The sequence below is a fragment of the Oryzias latipes genome, chromosome 23, assembly GCF_053564925.1.
Source record: "Oryzias latipes strain Hd-rR chromosome 23, Olatipes_Hd-rR_3.1".
NCBI classification, from domain to species: domain Eukaryota; kingdom Metazoa; phylum Chordata; class Actinopteri; order Beloniformes; family Adrianichthyidae; genus Oryzias; species Oryzias latipes.
In genome coordinates, this window is record NC_136259.1 from 21,852,452 (window position 1) to 21,874,710 (window position 22,259).

Below are 22,259 nucleotides of genomic sequence, written 5' to 3' on the forward strand. Positions count from 1 at the left end.
CTCTTTCTTAAATACAAATACTTTACACCTCCAAAGCGCAGCCTGAAACATCGCTGGTGTTTTCTGGAGCAGCCAAAGTCCTTTGTGAGAAAACACTTCTACTCCCCGTTTGTTCTCCCAGTGATTCCGTTGTAAGGCTTGTGAATTATTCAAGCTGAAACTGATTACATCTGTGGCTCCAGCTCTGCAGGTGCATGGATAAGCAGGCACAGCCACGAATGTTGCCGTTTGCCAGCTGAAGCTGGATGCAGTGCAAATTTATAATGAAGCTCCGCACTGTCAGTCAAAAGTAAGCCGAACTTGGGGGTATGCAACCCCAAAAAATAAAAAACCCTGACAGGCTTCAGTAGTAGAGCCGACAAAATCGTGCAACCATTAAGCAAAGTCACACGGTCTGGTACCAAATGCTGTGCAGACGTTTTGAATTGTTCAACTGTTTCCCGGACATATTTGATTCCGCCGTTTGTCCAAGATCTCTGTGTATTCGTTGCTTTGAAGCTAAAATCCCCCAAGCATATCTGTTGCCTTGTACTTGGCAGCATGCAGCTTGGGAAGGTATTTTGGAGCTTGTAAAAGGGGTGGGAGCTGAGCTGGGATATGGTTTTATCAAAGCCAGCATTCCGACCGCCGGGATCTGCTTTGGCAGCCAAGAAAACCAAAAGACCATTGCGGTTGGGGTGTTGGGTTGGCTCCCTGATCTAGCATGAAGGCATTGCCCTCAGCTTTTTTTCTGCTCTTCTATCAACAGGGTGTTTCAAAAGAAGAAGAAGTAAGAAGAGTCAGCAGTTGGATCCTTTCAGGATGTGAGAATCCCAAAGGAATCTCCTTAATGGAGAAGTAAAAGACTATTTTATTCCATTTTCTGTGTCCCTTCCAGTTTACCACCAATTACTGAGCAAGAACAGAGCATTTATCCTGAAGTTGCTGTAGAGAAAGTATAAGGGATGCTGAAATCTATCCAGTTTGGCTTCGTTCCCCTTTTCTATGTCCTTTTTCCCTGCTGTGAATTTTACCCAGACTTCCTTTTTTATTCTTGTGTTTGCCGTTTTCTTGTTTTGACACTGATCCATTAGCTCACATCTGTTACGCAGTCAGACATTTGCTATTTTTGCCATTGATATCATTTGTACAGTGGTGTTTCTATCGATTCTTCAACTGGTGCTTGTGTCGGAGCGAACATTGATTTCCTGTCCTGTTTTGGATAAACTCTTTTTTACCTCTGATATTGTAGCAAGAGAAAAAAAAACATTTTTTGTATCTTGTAGATTTAGCAATAACACACACACACATTTTGGTTTTGAAGCTGCATTCATGACGCGTACAACACACAAAAACAGCATTTCTGTGCAAATGTAAAGCACTGTAAAGTAAGCGGGAAGGCAGCTCCACAATCCAAACCCTCTGTGCCAATCAAAGAGATTATTGATTCACAGGCGGCATGTACATTTTAAGTGCAATAAATGCAGAAATTTTGAGAATTTATTCAGCAAAATTAAATGTATTTAGAAAGCATACAATACAGTTGAGTGCTTTTTGTTCCTAGCACATGAACAGAATGTCACCTCATCATCTGTGAGTGAAACAAAAAGTTAAAATTATTTTTTCTGAAAATGTACTAGATGTTTAAGATACATTTTTATCATCCCTTTAAATAGTATATGTATTCTTTATTTAAAAAAAACATACAGATTATCTCAAAATTTATATATATATCACATGAATTCTATCCTTTTTTAGGCGATTGTAAAGTGTTTGATCGAGTGGATTATTTTTTGCCTTTTTTTGTCCGATTTTGGAGTTGAAGTGGTAACATTCCACCTTTGTGTTTCCATCCTCGTCTTTAATGCAGATTATTTTGGGTATTTTTTATGTACTCCATGCCAATGTTCCCATCTTTAATTCGAGCAGCCAAACTTTTTTCGTTGATGCAACTTCAGCAGCTTTACAAACCACATGTTTTATGTTTAAGACTAAAAAATACACTCCAAAAGAAAAATCAGATTTCAAATCCAAAAACAACGATCTCAAAAAAATGTAAAATGTCAAAAAGGATCTTTAGACATTGATCTTTCGATTATTGGGGATTGATGTAGAAGAGAAGCCCCATTTGTGGAACAATCGCTCGTTTTCTTTTCATACTGTATATAAATACATAAAAACATTTTTAACCTTCACAAAGTTTAAAAAAAATTACATCTTTAACCCCGTCAACATCAGTTTTTGTATCTCCAACTCACTCTTTCTTAATTGACTTAGATTTTTGAAGCCGTTAAACTTAAAGTGATGGAGCAGAAAAACAACAACAATTCTGTTGATATGCAATTGTTATACATACTATATTTGTACAAATAAATCTATGTGCTTGTGTAAAGTGAGTGTTTTGTGGTTTCTTCCTTCATATTGAAAGTTCAGATGCCCTGAGCTGTGGAGGCATACACCATATGTGAAGAGGTGATGGCTTCAATTTCAAAACCCAACAACACTGTGTAAACAGTTATTTCAAGGTTTTTTCACTTTTAAAACCATTTAGAATGCCACAAAATGTGAGCAGAAACAACAAACAGATTTTGGTCAAAGTTGGTCTAGTCTGAAAAAGTGAGTATTTTTGGTGAGTGAGGGATAACTTCACGAGTTCAGAAAGGAGCTGAGGCCTCAAAACTAGTTCTCGAGATTGAGGGCAGACGTACAAAAAACTGTGGGTTTTTTTTCTAAATGAAAGATTTAAACAGCAGGATAAGGGCCCTCTTGGAGGGACCGCTGTATCAGATGTTTAAAAATGTAGATGAGAAACAATTAAAAAGAAGAAAAAAACAGTACACTCTAGCTCTCAGTATGCACTCACTTCAATGACATCAGACAACATAAACATGACTCAAAGTTTAAAGCAAAAATAAATAATACAAAATAAAATTATGACTTTCTACAGCTAATTCTAGATGTATGTTGTGCCATAAAACACAAAACAGATGTGTGACTGTGTGAATTATGATTTCTTTAAAAACTGAAGCTAGCATTAGCATAAGTAGACAATTGTAATAATAACATGCAGTTTGTGTCAGAAATCTGGGATTTTCCGTGATAGTTTGAAGAGGTATTTATTTAGTCCTCTTTTTTGTACTTCATTTTCTTCCGCCTGTCCAGTGGATGTCCAGCTATTTATTCTGTCTTGGGTGTGATATTGGTTTTTTATTTGTTAGCATCCGTGGCATTAATGCCGCACCTGCCAGCCGACCACATCAGTGTGGAGTCCACCGCCAAATTAAAGCATCTGATCTAAAAACGTAGTCTGTTTAGCTATTTTTCAGACAGCAAATGTACTGTAATGATACAAGGCCCAATTTGGATAATTCATGTTACAGTTGTTTAATATATATTTTAGAGTTAGAGTTGTACTTTAAAAAAAAACGTTAATTATAAATGTTTTTTGAAAAGAGTTTTATTCACAATAAATTATGATAATATTTTTTTTTTATTTGAACAACACAAAGTATAAATATGAATTACTTATTTTTAGCCAAATAAGGAAAGTATCTCATGTATAGCTGTACATATCGTACCTGAAATGGATGGTAATCAGCCAGAAGCAGATGTTTGTCTGGAGGCACAGCTGGACCCCACATGAGGTTTAGGATGTCAGTGCAGTGCCCCACATCGGTCTGACAGCACCGCCAGAACCGCCAGCACCTCATTCTGTTTGGCTCTGAAGAGAATGTGCAACAATGACCAAATAACAATAAAATAACACCATGTTTGGTTGATAAATCACTGAATGATGCACAGATATAACATTTAATTAATGGTACGCTATTTATTAACTAAAACTACAAAACGTTAGCTCAAAGTTCATTAGTAAAATCCATTGTTTATTCCCTTTTAGCCTCACAATAACATAAAAACATATGGGGTGAGTTTAAATAATCCCTATGCTATTTTTTAACAAAAATATTAAGTTTTCTGCTTCATTTTCCAAATTCAGGAAGACACAGAATCAGCTAGAGAAATAAATAAGCTAACTGAATGGACTGTTGAGTTTGTGTGACCGTACCAACCTTTAGAAACACCAATCATCTCTCACATCCGCCTTTCAGCTTCGCGCCGTCGCCATCTTAACTAGGTTTCAAGTGACGTCACGTAACTCCCTCATTCGTCCAAACGGGTTGGGGGGCGGGACAAACAAGAGTGACAGCCTGAGGTTCCTTAGCCAGGGTTCGGCGGTTATCTGTCAATCAAAGAAAAAACACGCCCAGACGAACTTTTTTTTTTTTTCCACATCTCACCTACAAATTAGGGATTTTAAATAGGAAAATGCCCTTAAACAAATGTTACAAATATGCAACATAAAACATGTTTTCACTGTGAGTAAAGTTATTCTATTAAACATTTTGGCATTTTAAAAGTATACTTTGGAATAAACAAAGACTGACTTTGTGACTGACTTTTTTTTAACATATTTTTGTCGTATTTTTTCTGATGATGGGAGACATGTATGAAGCAAATTTGGCTTAAAATAGCATTTCTGAATATTTCTTTGTTCAAGTAGACTTAGAAGATTGAAAAAAATACTGTAAAATACGCTGGACGTGGCCACAGCTCCCTGCTCCCCTCCATTCTGATGCATCCACCTGTAGATGATTACACCAGTGTGCATCTTTGTTTTCCATGGCATTTGGCTCAAAACTGTAGGCTACGGCCGAACAGCTGCAACAGCACTCGTCATTTTTTTGCAATGCGGGTGTGAGGGGCTGTAAGCTTGCAGAAGAGCATGTAAAAAGAGAACTAGCCCGTATCCCAGAAAACGACAGTTTCTGTAAGGTTGCTTAAAAACAGCATAATTATAATTGTGAAAAAATAAATTGAAAGATGATTGAAGTGGGTCTTTAAGGAAGGACCTTGCTTCAATTTTCTCTTTAAGGTCACTTCAAATAGGAGTTGGTCAGCCTATTTATATGACAACATCTGATGTCATTATTGGTAGATTAATATCAACACAGCAATGTCAACAAAGCTGAGATTCTCAGAAATGATGTTACTGAGGAAAGATTAACAAACTAAAGTAGCACTAACCAAGAGCCTTGAGGACCTCCACTATAAACTTACTGTAAATTAAATATGTTCTAATATTTCAAGCAAAACTCTATTAAAGCTGTCTAGTACAAAGCTCCTCATTTTATATTATTTTGAATGAACTTTAATGGTTTTCATTTGTCACTATTCAAGTTACCTAAGAGTCTTTTTGAGGTCATTATAGAGGCCATAGAACCCAAACAGGAAATATGATTTATCAATTTATGTAGGTCTAAGGTTAAAAAACACTTCCTCTCAATTTATATCAGAGGTTCTGCTTTAAAAATGTTAGTTGGTAAAATATGAATAAAAAAGTAATCATTTTCAGAAAGAATTACATATATTTTGAAAGACAAAGTAGAAGAATTTGAAAATATATGGCAACCTTTCATACACTTTGTAAAGAATATGGATCCTCTGGAATAGAATGTTGATTGTTAATTTTAGATGGTACAACAGACCTCTGTTTTTTAATTTTTTAATTTTTATTTCTTATTATTATTTTTTCTTCTCTTAATTTTAAGTGTGTTAAGTTTATATTCTTCATTTTGTCAATATCTAAGGAGAGGCACTCTTGTTCTTGGGGTGGGGAGGGGGGGGTGTTAAAATAAGAACTGTTGATAAAGTTGCAATTTTTGTAATGGCTAACTCAAGTGAAATTTATAATTGTAAATTGTGTTTCTGAATTTTTTTATGACTTTGAAAATTCAATAAAAATAATGTGGCAAAAAAAGTAATCATTTTCAGTTTAAACGTAATAAAAGTTAGGAACTAATGACTGAATCGATTCCTGGTGGGGCACATTTCCTAAACATAATTTTTTTAATTGATCAGCGATCCTTCTGCTAAATTTTGAGTTAACTTCATTAAAATCATCGTAACTGCAAATGTTGCTGCTGTTATGAGCGAAAATGTCTCTAATAAAAATATTTAAAGAAATGCAATGATAGACATCATCTTTGTGCTTTTATTGGACAAAGTCAGAAGATGCTTGCTAACACTCAACTTTGTGTTTTTTCAATGTTCAATGTAAGATCTCACTTCTTCAGAGGAAAAGCAAAGAGGAATCAGTGTTGACACAGTGAGTGATGCAAACCCACATCAGCTATGCCTTTTTTATACAAGTTAGAAAGGATGTGATGGATGAAAAAAGGCTTTTTATCATGTTCGCTTATGTTGAAAGGATTTGAAGAAATTTTTCAAATCGAGCTAAATAATTAAATTGCTACAATCAAACATACATTCAGATTTTTCTTGATACAAATTCTACTAAAGTGTCGGAAAGAAAATCCAAACATCATGAACAAGTCGCAATTAAGCAAAAAGGATGTAACTGATTTACACAATATAGCTAATTTTGGTAAGTTATAATACACTCAGTCATTGAGTTAATACATCTCTGCAGTGATCTATGTCTCAATCAGTGAGATCCATAATTAAACATCAATAGGACCAAATGATCTATATATATTTTAAAGGCAAATCACAATAAAAAGTAAAGATTTTATTGGGATTATAGTTTATTTGTTCTGATCAAAAGAATTTTAAAAACTGCAAAGCCTATCTTGGACAGATTTGCCTGAGGGTTCATCAAAGCCTCCAAAGACCTCAGACAGAGGATCATTATGAGATCAGTGAGTACAGTACGCTCAAACGCATCGAATCCTAGTTCAGCTCACAGCACAGCATGATCACTGTGCTGCTTAGCATGAAACACCCCTCTCTTGTGGTGTCACAGAGCATTACAGGGACTCTGCCGCACTTTCTTTCACGCTTTCTTTCACGCTTTTGACCAAAATATACACATTAAAATTCACATTTTAAATAAAAGTGATCTTAAGGGGCCACCCAGTTGTCCTTGAAGATGACAACAAAACCCACCAGGAATGGTTGCAGTAGTGAAATATCTATTGATGCAAAAGGAACAAACACGAAAAATTTCTAAACATAATTCTAACATCTTTTACTTTTGACACAAGTTCCTTTCAAAATAAAAATACACCTTGTGTCAAATATCCTCCAGTTGAAGATTTACATGCAAGGAAGTCATCTTCTATCATCATGACTTATGTTTACCTTCATTCTTTTTCTTATTTTACAATCAACAGCTGTGAAGAATCCATTTTTTTTTTCATTTATACATGGAAATGCAAATATGTACTTTAATTACTTCTTTGTCTCTGAACAGTACCTGTGTTCAAGGTGTACCCCACCTTTGCCCAAATGTGGCTGGGATAGGCTCCAGCAACTCACCGACTACAAAAGGAATTAAACAGGTTTAGAAAATGGATGATAGCCTAAAATTCCAGCCATGCGGACATATTCTTATTCTGCTGTATCCCTTTCAGGGTCACAGGTTCTAACCTGACCACTGTTGGGCGAAGGTAGGTTACACCCTGGACAGGTCCATAGCCTGTCGCAGAGCCTAAAGCTCAAAACTTGAATTAAGAATCTAAAATGATGACAGTCACACATGTGATAGAAAACAGTACGCTTTCTTAATGTATTTGTGCAGATTGCATCAAAAAGTGTGTGAATTGTGTTATATTGTGTAGACTGCAAATTATTTAAATACTATTTTTCGTTTTGGCATGTTTACATGCTTCCATTTGTCCTTAGAAATGTTTTTGATTTATGTTTTTTAATTCATATTGTATATTCATATTGTATTGGAATTCATGAATTCCAATAAAATGTTTACTAAATATAGTTTTGTTCTTTTATTTTCTTTCTAAGTTTATTTTTTTAACAATGCAAAAAATGAGTTTAAAAGATTTGTAATTATTATTGTTATTATTTTTGCCTAAAATATGAATGATTGCTAGAATCCCTCTACAAAAAAACTAACTTTGAAAGTAATTTTTCAAATTAAACTTCAAATTAAACTTTTTCAAATCTAAACTTGAAATTTCAGTATATAAAAACCAAAAATGTTTGTAAGCAAAGTATTTTCACTAATGATTGCATTTTCATTTTCAAGTGATGGTTTTTTTTTTCTCGTTTTCTGCCCGACGACACATTTTTCTGAGCATTGTTTTTAGTTTCGGTGAGTCCAGTCGCATTCTACAGACCATTTCATTCAACCAGACTATTTTTGACCAATCAAAATGCTCTAAATTCCTAAACATGGGAGAAAGAACTCCCACTCACAGCACAACACCGTGACACCCCCATCTTCCACCCCCCCAGTCATGAAACGAGCTCTATAAGGGGCCATCTGTTCTCGACAGCGGTGTTGATGGTAAAATTGAGGGTGTTAATGATGACTCACATTTGGTGGGAAAGAACAAGCAGGTACACAGAGTGTTCCCCGACCCCGACCCCCACTCAGGAACAAGACAAAGACACAAAATATCACCATTTTGTCCGGTTTCTACTTCTACAAAGTCCTTTTCTACTTGATAAGTGCCTTTTCAGTAAAATGGAACGACTTGTTTGAAGTCAAGAAATCTTGAAAATCTTCAGTTATTTTATTTTATTCTCAAGTTTTGCATAAAAAAGACAGTCTTTTTCTACTTAGAATTTAGTTTTTTGTACCATTTAAGGTGTATTGCGTAACATTTTGAAATAAATATATTTATTTTTTTTACAAAAGAAGCTGAGGTTTTGCAAACAAAGATCGGCTCAATAATGTGATTTGACCCTTTCACACCTGAATTTATTTCCAACTATGAAAAACGAAAAGTTTACTCATGTTTTTGCTTTCGAGTAGATTAGGGTAATTTTAGAATCGAAAGGCTTTGATGTATATTTCCATCAATAGATTAAAAGTCAATACTAAGAGCAAATTGTAGAGTAAAAAAATACTCAAAAAGGCCCTGAACCACTGAGGATTAAAGATATAAAACTCTTTTTTGATCAATAGACACTTATCATAAGACACATTTCTACTTGTCAGAGCAAAATACCGTAATTTAAACGTTTAGAATTTCATTTCAAAAGGGCAGGACAACGCACAATGTTTCAAAAACAATTTACCAAAACAAATTCGACCAGTTCTATTGGCTTTTTTTTTAACTTATCACAAGAGAAAAACGTCTTTTTTTTCCAAATATTTTACTTGTTTTGATGGCATTTTTCCAATTGAAAGGACATATTTAAAAAAAGATAACGCCAAGCTCCTCAGCACCAGCCATTTCTTTAGATTGATGGGTGACATCATGTGACCTCCAATGCGCCCCCTCCGCCCTGTTAGCTGCAGCTCGGGATAAACAGCCTCCACCTGTGAGTCTGCCTTAGCGCTCCAACGACTCAGCTATCTTCAATCAGTAATTTAGTATTTTCAAAGCCAGACCGCCGCCGCCTTGCATCAGCCTGTTTCTCTGATTAGCTGCCAGGCTCGGCTGAAAGAACAAACTTTGAAATTTGTATTAAAAAAACGAAATTTAATGATGACATGACATGTAAAGAGCAACAAAACGGCTTAAATATGACATTTCTGAATAATGTACTGTTACATTAAATATGCGTCAGTGGGTATAACAGCATAAATGGAACATATTTTACATATTTACAGTTCTTGTGCATTTATTGAAGGTTGCCGCACATCCGGCGAGTCGTTCTCACGCAGAATAAGTTCTTCCCGACTGGCATGGTCATATTTTCTCCTCAGAGAGAACCGTTTTTCACAGGACGTGGTAGACGGGTCTGGATCCAGAGTTCTCAGGAGTGCAGGGCTGAGAGTCGGAGCTGCTGGGGGAGAAGGTTGCGGCGTCCCTCAGGGCAGCCGGTCCACCGCTGGACTCCACGGAGGACAGGCGGTCAACAATGCTCGACAGGCACTCCAGGCTGGAGGCGCCGGCTGTCTTGTTGTCCAAACTCTCTGGAATAAAAAAGATGCTCAGTCAGGTTCTCTCTGCATACACGGATCTCCATGAATTCCCCTTAAAGCAGCACATGTCAGACTGCAGCTGCTGTCAGAAAGTCTTACCATTCTTTGTATAAGAATAGCTGCTGCTGTAGTTTGCATTCAGCTGTTGCCACACCGGACTGCTGCCTCCTGCCTGGAAGGGCACAAGAAATGAAGAACTGTCCTTGAACTTTTGAAAACACAGAAACACACACACAACGGTTGCTGACACACAAAAATGAAGATGCAGTGGAAACACAAAAGCTTCCAACCTCCTTTAATATTCTGGACAGGCTTATAAATCCTGAATTCCAAAGTTATTGGCTTCTTTATTTCACCTTAAAGTCAAAGCCCCCCCCTCACCCCCTCGCTTTTCCATGCCCAGTTCCGACTGTGGCGAATTGATTCTGTCAGTGGAAGCAACACCAGTTTGTGCAAGATGACACTTTCTGCGAGTAAATCTGCAGAAAATCCTGGCAGCGGCGCCGAACATGCAGTCAGGATGGAATGCAGGAGTGCGCCCGCTTTTCCCTGCCAGACTTCATAAGCTGGATTTTCTTTGGTTTATTGAGGCTATAAAGCGCCCAGAGAGCATCAGAATGGGTCGCGTTATTGTCTGATCACACTGATGGGTGCTAATGAACGGAAACAAACACAAGAAAATGACCAAGCTGAGGCTGCAAAATGAATGAAAAGAAGAAACGCTGCATGAAAAAGATCCCAAATCGATTTTAGGTGTTTGAGTCTTAAGTGGTCGGCATCCATGCAGGCTAAGTCAGAGCTTCTGTAGATGTTTGAACATGCCTTACCATGCCATCGGAGCAGCTCGACAGAGGACTTCCAGGCTCAGAGCTGCTCTCTCCAGGCAGGCCGTAAAAGTTCTCCACCTGCTCCCGCAGCAGCTCCTGCAGGCTTTCGATGTACTGGATGGCGTTGCGCAGGATCTCCACCTTGGGAAGGCGCTGGCTTGGGTTGGCCGAGGTGCAGCGCCTCAGTGCTTCAAAGGCGTGGTTGACCTTTTTGAGCCGCCGGCGCTCCCGCATGGTGGCCGCCCGTCTGCGGTCCACAAAGCTGGATTTGCGCTTGCAGGCCTTGCAGGCCCACTGGAGGCAGTGTCCCGGCTGGTGGGGGGCTCCGGGAACCCTGACGTGCTCGTCCTCCTCAGAGCCGGTGAGCTCTAGGCTGGAGCCGAACTCCAGGTCGTCTGGGGACAAAGCACAAGCTCTGTCGTAGAAGGCCTGGGATGGAGAAAAAACATCCATGGCTGGGAGAAGAAGTGGATGGCAAGATGGCCAAAAGGGAAGGAAGGAGGTGCTGGATGAAAGAGAGGAGACTTCTGAGTGATATGAGGGGTCTGTTGCCCCAGGCCCCCCTTATATGTCCCCTGGCTGAAGCCCAGGGCCCACATTGGCCAGATCTAATTACCATGGCCCATTGGCCCAGCCTGAAGTTAGTTCAGCTCCCTCCCTGCCCCGTCCCTACTTCTCACCCCCCAGTACCCTGCCGAGTTTCCCACATCTGCAATCACTGGTGTTTTCCTACTCATCCCTGTATTCTCCTGCTTGCTCTTCTTCAGCGAAGATGGTGTATTGAAGACGCCTCTGCACCACCTTTCGCTGTGACACCCCGAATGAAGACGGCGAAGGCAAATTGCCTGGGAAAAATGTCCGGACCACTCTCTGGAGCGCGCGGGCCGCTTTTTACGGCACCGACGACAGCGTTGCAGATGCACCCCAGCTGCAAAGAAAGGTGTAACATTTCAAGCCCCGTGAACTTAGAATGGCGGCAAAGCCCCTCTAAACACCCAAACCCCATCATTCGGGGTGAAGCCATCGCTGGGCCCCAAACACAAACGACACCAACCTCCAAGGACCAAATTTGAACCATTAAAGGTTATTGCTGCCGGTCAGTTTGGGACACAGATGGTCAGGATGCTGCAGCAGCTGAAAAAAAGAGCAAGTTTAAGGAGGGTTCCTCCTTCAGGCAGAACTCCTGACTTATATTCACAAATAACTGTTCACATAAAAATAAATTGATATTAATGGAAGTCTTCCAAACTTTAGTTGGATGTATTTCTAACCTTTAAAATGAGGTGAAATGCATCTGATCGGCTACATTTAGAGGAATATTAAGCACCATCTGGATTTATTTACATACTTCTTGTACTAAACACTCACACGATTTTTCAAATTTTAGCTTTTAAAATATAAATCATGTTAACAAACCACCATGTTTGTTTGAAACAGCAATATAGATGTTGTTCCTTTTTTCCGTTGGTGTTACCCAAAAGTAGTCATTTTACTGTGAAAGAACTACAAGCTTGAGTTATGTTATCTATTTTTGGTGTACATCACTTTGTACTATATTAGAAATGTAATATGCCAATTAAATAAATATTGATTTGGTTTTCAAAATGATTTGATTTGATAAGCAAGAAAATATTAAAATACAATTTATTACACTCTACTTACTGTAAAACAGGTTTTTTCAGCAGGGTTCTACTCTGCAGTACATAAATCTCAGACATACAAAGTTTAGATTTTTTATTTTGTCTTAAGAAGTATTCAGTTAGAATACGTCCTAAACACACATACATGGTCTATAGTATACATGCTGTACTCGGGTTTGCTTAACCACCCTCTAGTATACTACCTTCTGCTTAGGGCAAAATAATTATTCATGATAGTTAGATAGATAGACGGACGGACGGACGGACGGACGGACAGACTTACGGACGGACAGACAGACAGACAGACAGACAGACAGACAGACAGACAGACAGACAGACAGACAGACAGACAGACAGACAGACAGACAGACAGACAGACAGACAGACAGACAGACAGACAGACAGACAGACAGATAGACAGATAGATAGATAGATAGATAGATAGATAGATAGATAGATAGATAGATAGATAGATAGATAGATAGATAGATAGATAGATAGATAGATAGATAGATAGATAGATAGATAGATAGATAGATAGATAGATAGATAGATAGATAGATAGATAGATAGATAGATAGATAGATAGATAGATAGATAGATAGATAGATAGATAGATAGATAGATAGATAGATAGATAGATAGATAGATAGATAGATAGATAGATAGATAGATAGATCTCCATATCAATCGATCGATTAGCTAAAAGTTTTACACCTGAAGTTCATTTTTTTAAGGATACTTCAGTATCAGTGAAGGTCTACTACAGACCCCATACTCGTAGTGTAGAAAGTATACAATTGAATTCTTCTTTAGATTGTATGAAAAACTAAACTTTAAGTATACTGCCTCACTTTTAGTACATAGGTATACTTGTAGTACACTTAAATAGACCACTTTTTGCAATGGTTAATACAGGTAAGTTGTGTTTAAATATAATGTAAACATGACATATTTTCTTTTTTTCCTTAGGAAATATGTTTATAATCCAGTTTACAACTTTGAACTCTGAGCTGAAGATTCTCTTCCGGTCGCTTCTCCACCGGGTGATTCGGTTGGTGACAGCTCACATGGATACAATGCGGATGTTTCTCACAATGTGCCAAAAGCGTTTGCAGCCGCACGCACCTAAGAAAACAGGCACAGCCTTAACTGTGGCCAGGAGTTTGGGTTTGCACACAGCTGAAGAAGACATCGGCGCGCCTGCGCCTGCGGAGGATCAAAGGCTGTCCGAGAACAGTGTCAACAATGAGAAAAAAAGCTTGCACGGACCCAGGGATAAGTGGGTGAGATTGGGCGAAGCACATGGCGCATGCATGGAGCTTCGGAGGAAGCGCGTGCATGGCTGGACATGTGATCTGTCCAAACCTGGGTCTCATGGGAACCCTCAGAGGTCGTTTTTCTGTTGTTCTCAAGGGTCAAAGACAGAGTTAAGTGAAGGGCAGGGGTGATCTTTTATGTCCACCTTCCTCACGTCTGAAAACCTTATTTCTTTCTCGTGCTTGGACCATGTCTGGTTTGGTCTGACATGAACATGTTGGGAGTCTTATGTTGTTTGGAGCCAAAACAAAGATTCATGACATGATGTGAAAACCCAAAAATGTAGAAAATCTTCAAGAACAAAACAGCTTTTCTCCTCTCCGATTTACATTTCCAGAAAAAGAAGAGAAAGAAAAGTAGAAAAAATGAAACATTTTGAGTGGCAACACCATTTGTTTGGCAGAGAGCAGAAAGCGGTGGATTGCCAGCTCTGCTGAGCCTCTCACATGGCCGGCCGGATCCTCAAGGAAAGTCCTGGAGAAGTCAGAGCATCCAGGGTTACAGGCCTGCTTTCATCAGCTTTACTTTTTGGAGGTTCTCAGCCAAATGAGACTTTAACGGTGTTGTCAGTTCAAAACAGCTGGACACACAGAAAACACAATTCACACTGCAGGTTTGGAGAGCTGAGAAACTCTTTTTAGACAAAGATCTCTGCAGAACCAGACATCAAACTTCTCAAAAAAAACTAAAAATAAATGAGGAGCACAGCTATCAGGCTGAGCGAGCATGAGCCCATTAACAGAGTATTAATGCTGGGAGCTCTCAGGTTTCTGTCTGCTCTCCACACAGAAACTGGATCTTTATGAAAGAGGTGGTTTTGCAGGAAAAACGCTGCATCAGATGCTGCTTTCCTGGACATTTTAGAGTTTTAATGCAGCTCAGGTTTAGAAGAAGTTCTGACACCATGAACACAACTGAAACTACAAAGCAATAATAAAATGAAGGAAATAATAATTCTCTCATGTTATGTGTGTTGTCTGACCTTTATGTACTGCAGAGCAGGAACCTGCTGAAAAACAGTTTTTGAAATGACTCTGGCCAGATTGTTTCTGTTTTTTTTTAAATATATTCCTGTTAAATAAATCAAATCAATTTAAAATAAACAAAGGTTTGAAATTCAATTAGATGTGCATAGGCAGCTTTTCAATTGTGTGCTTGATTAGGAATGTGTCATTTATTGTGTTACTATTAAAATGTAAAGCGTCAAGAAAAATACAGATGCCCAAAGGGGACATTATTTTAAAGATCAATGAAAGAAAAACCTAAAAGACCAATTTATGAAAAACATTAAAAACATTAAAATATATATTTATAATTGAAGATCTTTTTGTTTAGATAATAAACAGAAGTAAAACATTTATGTTGAAAAAATGAAACAAAAACTTAAAAACTCAAATAAAAAAACCCATTCAGATGTTAAAAAATAAATATATAAAAAAAAACGTTTAACAAATGACGCAAAAACGTCTTAATTGTTTTGTTTGACAAATGTTATTTACATTTTTCTTTTGGTCAAAAGTGTCCCTTTTTCCATTGTAACCTTCAAAAGGTGAACAGTATGGATGCGAAGAGGAGACAATATTTTAAAGATCAATGAAAAAAACTCAAAGCACAAACTAAATTATAAAAAATTGTGTATATTTATTCATCTTCTTCCGTTTTGTCCGTTTCAGGGTCACTGGCTGCTGGAGCCTATCCCAGTTATTTGTGGGTGTAGGCAGGGGACACCCTGGACTGTTTGTCAGTCTGTTGCAGGGTCACAATCACACACCCTCACATTCACACCTATGGACATTTAGAGTTGCCAATTAACCTATGTTATGCATGTTTTTGGATGGTTGGAGGAAGCTGGAGAAAACCCACGCATACACGGGGAGAACATGCAAACTCCAGACAGAAAGGTCCCCCATTGATGTTCTGTTTCAGGTCCCCCAGCCATGGCTTGAACTGGGGGCCTTCTTGCTGTGAGGCAAGAGCGCTGACCACTGCGCCACTGTGCAGCCCTTTTTTCATTACATATGAAAAGTTTAAAATAGAAATTCAAAGTGAATACTCAAAAAGACAAAAACTGCAAAAAATAACAAACAAACAAGTGGAGCAAAAACAACTTGTTTGGGTTGACATGTTGTTTAGATGAGCTTTTTTTATTCTAAAAAGCACAGTGTTTGTTTCACTTGTTTCTGTTTCCTTGTGTAAACCTTTAAAATGTAAAGCATGAAATTTAGTTGGAACTATACGGGAGCCTAAAGACGATAAGATTTTAAAGATCAGTGCAAAACCTCAAAACACAAACTAAATCATGGTAAAAATGAAGTGTTTTGTGTTTTAAGATAATAAACAAAAACATTCTTTTAACTAACAACTAAAATAGATATATACAAAAAAGTAAAACTTTAAAACACGGAAAGACAAATTAGAATAAAAGTAAAAAACAAAAATTGTGAGAACATTTTCGAACCAGAGACGCAAAAACAATTTGATTGCTTTTGTGTAACAAATTATGTTTCACTTGTTTCAGTTTCACAAAAACTAAAATGGTAAAAAAAATGTTTATACATTTAAAAAAAATCAAAATAATGTAACATAACAAATATTTTACTAAAATCTTAAATATTTATATAAGGGAAAGACATTAAAATAAGCGAAGCAAAAACTTGTTGGATTATTGTGTTTGGCAAATATTTACGTTCTTCAGGGGGCTGATGGGAAATTTCTTTAGAATGTTGTGTTTTTTGCAAATACATTTAAATTGAAATTATAAAGATTTGGCAAAAACAATAAATGAAATAGGACAGCAGTAAAGAACATGAACTTCAGTGAGTCCAGTGACAGAGAAATTACAAATGTCAAAGCTAAAATTAGATCAAAGGGAATCAAACTATAAAAAAAAGGCTATAAACTTAAAAGCTTAACAGCTGCTGCAAACAGAAAAGGCCCTTTAAATAGAATTGAGGAGCATTCCTGTTTCTTCACGTGCTCATTAAATATCTGGTTTGGACCATTTTTGTGACTTTAAAGGGGATTTAAAGTTGTTTTAAGGAGTTTTCCTTTTGTTAATTAGATTTATTGCTTAAGGTGAGTCTTGGTAAACCTCATAAGGATTTCTAAAGCTTTATCTGTGTCCGCCTGCAAAGCAGAAATGAGACTTGGAGGTCAAACAAGTTTGTGTGACGTCTGCAGGGATCAGAGCCCACAAGCAGCGACTCAAAGACAAAGTTTATGGATTCTCTTGGCATCAACGTCGTCTTACGTGATGTCATGAAGGCACAAGCAACGATGAATCCAGGTTTAATGGCTCACATAACTCCAATACCCCAGTGGGCTTAACACCAAGCCTGCAACTTTCCATGCACAACATGTGATCGGGGCAGAAGGGGAGGAGTCGTACGGAGGAGACTCAGGTTACCCTGATGTGTCAGACCTCAAACAAAGAGACGCTGCTTCACATTTGGATTTGTTATTTATTTTTTACATATAATCATTTTTATGGAAAAAATAATGATATTTTTAAATAATTTGAAATCATTCAAAAAACAGCAAGTGAAAAATCACATTCTTTATTTCTGTTGGTCAGCAATATGTACAAATATTCTAACCAAATGTCACGTTTCTTCAAGATACTGTTGGCTTTGCAACATCATATAAATAGATTTTAGCACAAAAAAAAAATATGTACAGATTAGAAGAAAAAAAACAATGACAATTATTTCTAGGGCCTTTGCCAATGCTTCAATTTTCTGACCCTCCAGCCGAGAAGTGGATTTTCTCGCCGTTCGTGATGCTGTTTACGATGGAGGAGAGACGCAGGAGGCTGGAGGATGCGGAGGACTCACTGGAACCTTAGAGGAAAGACAGGGTTGGTTTTATGTGACGTTTCAAACATTTACAAAACTTTACTCAAAATTTGTGAAATGTCTTTGAGCCGTACTGGAGTTGAAATGGAAAGAACTTTTCCAATGAAAGTTCAGATTGACCATGCGTTGGTTCAACATCAGGACGCTGGCATTAAAGGCTTTTTAGAGTGGTTCAGCATATTTAGTAGGAACAGTCAGGGCTGCTAACATGTTTTACACCTTTATTTGATTTAGTTTGGTTTCACACTGCACAGTGGACCAAACTACCTGGACACTACATGTAATTACAACTGCTTCTCTTGAGGGGTCGGGGTTGCTCAAAAGCAGCACTGGCAAGAAAAATATAACGATGAAGAAGAAAATTTTCTCATTTTGATGAAGCAATGAGGACCTGGTTGTTTCCTTAAATCAGATAAAGTTCCAATATATCATATTAAAACATTTATTTACAAGAAATTTGCAAACTTTCACAAACTTGTCTCAAATTTGCCCTAAATTTCATATCACCATCAAAAAAGTGCAGAAAATTTGAAACAACTTTATGGAAAACTAAGCCACCTGTGATAAATTTGTGACTGAATGATAAACGTTACAATTTGGATGCAGTTAAATCCTTTAGCATTTTATTTTGAATTTTGTGAACGGTTACTATGTCCATAGTTTTATGAGTTTTACTGAGCTTTATTAGGATTTGTCTCACAAGTAAATTGATTGAAAGTATTTAAGGCCACATCTTTTATTTTGAAACTTAACTTAACCCCATTGTAGGATTCCCGTGATGTGCATAAAAAAAGTTCCTGAATTTTTAATGTTGGGTTTCAATTTTTTGGTCTCAACTCAACTAAGTCCAGTTTCAGAAATCTTCGAATACTTAAAAAATTCTCTTATGTGTAAAAAATCTAAAGCAAACAAAGCTTTGGTTAAGGAGATGCAGCACAAACGCTTCAAGCCGGTTCTCTTCTTATCAGCCGCTTTTATTGACTTCCTTTTCCAAAACCATTATTTTAGTTTTCCATTCTAAAAATTCAGAAATGATAGAAAATCAAAATAAAAATGACATTTTGTATACTTATAGGATGTCTTGCCATCAACTACAACTACAAACAAAAGGATATTTGGTTGTGCTGTCACAAAACCTAAAGACAATGCATGTTTTTTTCATAAAATATCCCTTGAGATGTCCATCACTGTGGATTTCTTAGCTCATTTGCAACCTTCAAAACACAACCAATCTAAACCTCTGTGAATTTGCATGATGAAGCAAAAATACTGCATATCTGCACTTCAGCAAAGAGCTTTCTGGAGAAAGAGACTTGGCAGAAAATTGGATCTCCATAACAAAACTGGTTTTACAAGTGTTTTTTTTTATTCAGACTAAACTCTTTGGGTGTATTCAAATCATTTGGTCCGAACAGAGTCCGCTTCATTTGGTCCGGATCGATTCCTGAACCTTGTGCTTGGTCTGTATCCAGACGAGCATTTCTGTTTCAAACCAAAGAACTTTGCACTTTGTTTAGTCTGTATCTTTGCACCTCATTTTTAAATGTTGAGTACGGTCGAATCCGAATTGCTTCCCTAACCCCACTTGCTTCTCCCTATTGCTCCAATTGTTGGGGCATTTGAAGCTGTAGTGGTGACCGGAAGTGTTTTTAAGGACTTAGGGCTGGCCATCCCTCCGCCGGTAGGGTGATCCACATCGCCCTTGTCAGTGGAGGAGAAACGCATTTCTCCATGTGGGTGTTCTCTAAAGCACAGACGTTTACATCTAAATGTAAGTAATGAGCTTTTGTTTTTATGTGACTTTTTAAGGTTATAAAAAAAGTTAAAGTTATAAAACTGATGTTGTTATGTATTTTCAAGTGCTGGCAGCTACCCACTAGCATGGATGACTGGCGACTACTGATGACCTCATCAAGAGGCAGTAATGTCTTAATTTGAAGACACTATGTCTCTTCGCCTGGAGGGATTAATGTAGGTGAAGGGACAAGCTGTAAGGGTAGGGGTTGCAATTTGGATTAGGGCCTTGGTGTAAAAAGGAGCTATGACAGTAAATCTGATTTCTGTTAGCCAACAATCTGCAAATTCTGAGTCCATGGATTAGTACCTTTAAAGGAACCTTGTTTGAGTTCTTCTCTAAAGCAAAACTCCTTTAATTCTTAAAATAAAAAAATCATTAAAAGTCAACACATACCGTTGCCAAACTCTCCAAACTTCCCACCCATTGAGTTTAGTGCATTTCTGTTGGTCTAGATCAGATTTGTTTACATGTTCCTAATAGTAGCTAAAAAGCTAAAATGTTTTCAATGGTAGTGTTGTTGTTGTTTTTCCGGTGTACCTTCACTCTGATTCATTGCTGCAGTGGAATGATCAGCAGAGGTTGGTAGGATTTCAGACGATGTCTTCCAGTTGTACTCATCGTTTGCTACCTGTAAAACATAGAAATGATAATTGGGCAGGGATCTATATAGAAATAGCAAGGACACAACTATGATAGTTATAATTTAAAAAATTTCAATTGGATTTATCTGCGCTTTTCCAGATGCTCAAAGCGGTTACAGTGTGTCCTTTATTCATTCACTCCTCATTCATACTTGGTGATGACAGAGGCTGCCAGTTTGCGCCTACGACCCTCTGACCATCACCAGGACATTCATGCACATTCACACACCAGTGGAGCTGAACTGGAGGTAGGAAGGGTGAAAGGACTTGCCCAAGGGCACAACGACAGTTGACTGGTGGGAGTGGGGATCGAACCACTGATCCTTCAATCTTTGACGACCTGCCCAACCGCCTGAGCCACTGCCACTAAATTGTCAACAGTAACCATGTTGTCCTGTGTTCTTGATAGAAAAGGCTATTGGAAGACATCTATGTAACTTCTCAGTCCCTTTTGGGTCTGAAGACCATGTAAGCACCAACAGTTTCTTCCTGATCGTGTTCTTACGTTGTGATCTTTGGTGTTGAACGAAGAGGTACTTCCTCCCTGTTCCTGCTCGTCCAGAGTTTGCAGCAGATCTTGTAGCCTCTCAATGTAGCTGATAGCGCTGCGCAGAATCTCCACTTTGGGCAGTCTCTGGTTGGGATTGGCCACAGTCTTCCTCTTCAGGGCATCGAAGGCCTCGTTGATCTTCTTGAGCCTCCTTCTTTCCCTGAGCGTAGCGGCCTTGCGCCTGTCCGTGGGTGCGGACTTCTTCTTGCAGATCTTGCAGGCCCACATGAGGCACTGGCCCTCACAGTGCGCCTGGAGGCCCGGAGGCGCGAGCACATGCTCCTCTCCGCTGCTCTCCCCGCCGGTCTCCGAAGGAACGTTATCCTGGCCCGGAGACAACGGGCTGTCGTTGCTGTTATACAGAGGAGACACTCCTGCTATGTCCAAGTGCTGTAGCGGTCCGTTGTCGGCCTCCTCCAAGTACCGCAGGTCACCAAAGAGATAAGAGCTGGTCTCAAAAAGGTCCATCATATTGTTGCACCCTTCTCTCTGTTTGAGACAGAGGAACTCTGGCATTTAAATAGAGCAGCAGGGACACAGTCAACAGGCTTATATATAGAATGTGAAACTCAATCCAACACGGGTTGCCACATTGCAACAAGCATCTTTTTTTTCCGTCTGCATGTGGAACACACTGACTTTGTGTGCAGACTAAAGCATGTTCAGAATGATAAAAAGGTTGTGTGTCAAAAATCACAACTAATGAAAACATCTATGCTAAAAAGAAATACTTTTCCAACCAAATCTTTAAATTGTAAAATGATTTCTGTTTTAACCCTTGAACACTGGAGCTTTATCTTTAGTGGAGCTTTGATATTTTTTGAATCACCATAACCCTTCAACCAATTACGCAATTATGCAATTCCAATGGATTCTGACACTAAGAAAAGCAGCTGATATGCAACACTTTACTTTAGTAAAGTTAGTAAATTTGGACTTTAACCACTTCATGACTGACATTATTTCCAATTATTAAAAAAAAAAACTCCTATATTGAGTGAAGTTCTGGTTTAAGTCGTACGTTCTGAATTAGCGACATAAAGCGTTGCTAATTTGAAACACTTAACATAAACTTAGTACAGTAAATGGTCAAAAGTTTTAAGAATGATACAAAAATCAATATATCTAAATTGCTATTATCAAAACTTAAGCATTAACTTTTCCAATTTTCAATATTTGTGTGACTTTCTAAACTTTTGGCCACGACTGTACACTTATTGTTCATGCCTGACTTTGACACAAAAAATAGCTACTAGTTAGAGTTTTTTCCATTCAAGGTCATGCAACATTTAGTGAAGTTTTGGATGAAATCAAGCTTTATTTATAAAGAATGTGCTTTTCATGCATCACAGCTCTTTACAATTAAAAAACAAAACAAACAAGAAATTACAAAAAAGAGAAAAAACTAATACCAACCCACCCCTTTGCCCCCCTTCCCTCCATTCACACACACACCTCATGACGTCACAAAATGCATCCAGGAACGAAAAACTGACCACAATTATAAAATAAACGTGAATGGGGCATTGTAAATTAGTAACATGCATAGGTCAGAAGGAGTTAACCCTTTTATATTGTAAATGATGCAAATGGAGGAATTAGCACACTCTGCAAACTATTGAAACTTCTACCGTTTTAGAGATTAACTGGATTTGATCCTTTTTTTATTTAATGATGGTTACAAAAAAGGGGTGTGTCCTAACAACTCCAAGCTAACTTAAGTTTGTTTGTCTT

At 38.0% G+C, this 22,259-nt stretch overlaps 4 protein-coding genes across 5 annotated transcripts in view; 1 reads left to right on the forward strand and 3 right to left on the reverse strand.

Moving 5' to 3' along the window:
* The window catches only part of lin7a (lin-7 homolog A (C. elegans)), a 32,943-nt gene extending 30,572 nt beyond the window's left edge, over nucleotides 1-2,371 (forward strand). For both annotated transcript variants that reach the window (XM_004083199.4, XM_020714070.2), the window contains exon 6: nucleotides 749-2,371. Coding sequence is in view for 1 of the 2 variants with exons in the window: in XM_020714070.2 (XP_020569729.1) it covers nucleotides 749-773 (25 nt within the window). In the remaining variant the exon portion in view is untranslated. The remainder of the gene's footprint in view (nucleotides 1-748) is intronic.
* acss3 (acyl-CoA synthetase short chain family member 3) overlaps nucleotides 1-4,186 on the reverse strand; it is an 83,880-nt gene extending 79,694 nt beyond the window's left edge. Inside the window, exons 1-2 of the mRNA XM_023952413.2 lie at nucleotides 4,050-4,186; nucleotides 3,558-3,700 (exon numbers count right to left, since the gene is read on the reverse strand). The gene's annotated coding sequence lies outside the window, so the exon portion shown is untranslated. The remainder of the gene's footprint in view (nucleotides 1-3,557; nucleotides 3,701-4,049) is intronic.
* Nucleotides 4,187-9,428: 5,242 nt separating this feature from the next.
* myf5 (myogenic factor 5) lies at nucleotides 9,429-11,283 on the reverse strand. Its single transcript, XM_011491255.4, has 3 exons — nucleotides 10,723-11,283; nucleotides 9,995-10,067; nucleotides 9,429-9,886 (listed from the first exon to the last, which is right to left on the reverse strand). The coding sequence occupies exons 1-3, from the start codon at nucleotides 11,173-11,175 to the stop codon at nucleotides 9,690-9,692; spliced, it is 723 nt and encodes a 240-aa protein (XP_011489557.1). The 5' UTR covers nucleotides 11,176-11,283; the 3' UTR covers nucleotides 9,429-9,689.
* A 5,940-nt stretch (nucleotides 11,284-17,223) lies between these two features.
* myf6 (myogenic factor 6) lies at nucleotides 17,224-21,053 on the reverse strand. The gene is made up of 3 exons (XM_011491257.4): nucleotides 20,481-21,053; nucleotides 19,872-19,962; nucleotides 17,224-17,521 (listed from the first exon to the last, which is right to left on the reverse strand). Exons 1-3 carry the CDS (start codon nucleotides 21,039-21,041, stop codon nucleotides 17,412-17,414), a joined length of 762 nt encoding a protein of 253 aa, XP_011489559.1. The 5' UTR covers nucleotides 21,042-21,053; the 3' UTR covers nucleotides 17,224-17,411.
* Between the last annotated feature and the right edge of the window lie 1,206 nt (nucleotides 21,054-22,259).

What these genes read in the sequence shown, in the direction of transcription:
- myf6 (XM_011491257.4), bottom strand. Translation starts at nt 21,041, where the DNA reads ATGCCAGAGTTCCTCTGTCTCAAACAGAGAGAAGGGTGCAACAATATG. An exon ending in TCAACACCAAAGATCACAAC is followed by an intron (nt 19,963 to 20,480) that starts GTAAGAACACGA and finishes TATGTTTTACAG; the next exon opens with GTAGCAAACGATGAGTACAA. An exon ending in AGCAATGAATCAGAGTGAAG is followed by an intron (nt 17,522 to 19,871) that starts GTACACCGGAAA and finishes CTTTCCTCTAAG; the next exon opens with GTTCCAGTGAGTCCTCCGCA.
- myf5 (XM_011491255.4), bottom strand. Translation starts at nt 11,175, where the DNA reads ATGGATGTTTTTTCTCCATCCCAGGCCTTCTACGACAGAGCTTGTGCT. An exon ending in CGAGCTGCTCCGATGGCATG is followed by an intron (nt 10,068 to 10,722) that starts GTAAGGCATGTT and finishes GTGCCCTTCCAG; the next exon opens with GCAGGAGGCAGCAGTCCGGT. An exon ending in CTATTCTTATACAAAGAATG is followed by an intron (nt 9,887 to 9,994) that starts GTAAGACTTTCT and finishes TTTTTATTCCAG; the next exon opens with AGAGTTTGGACAACAAGACA.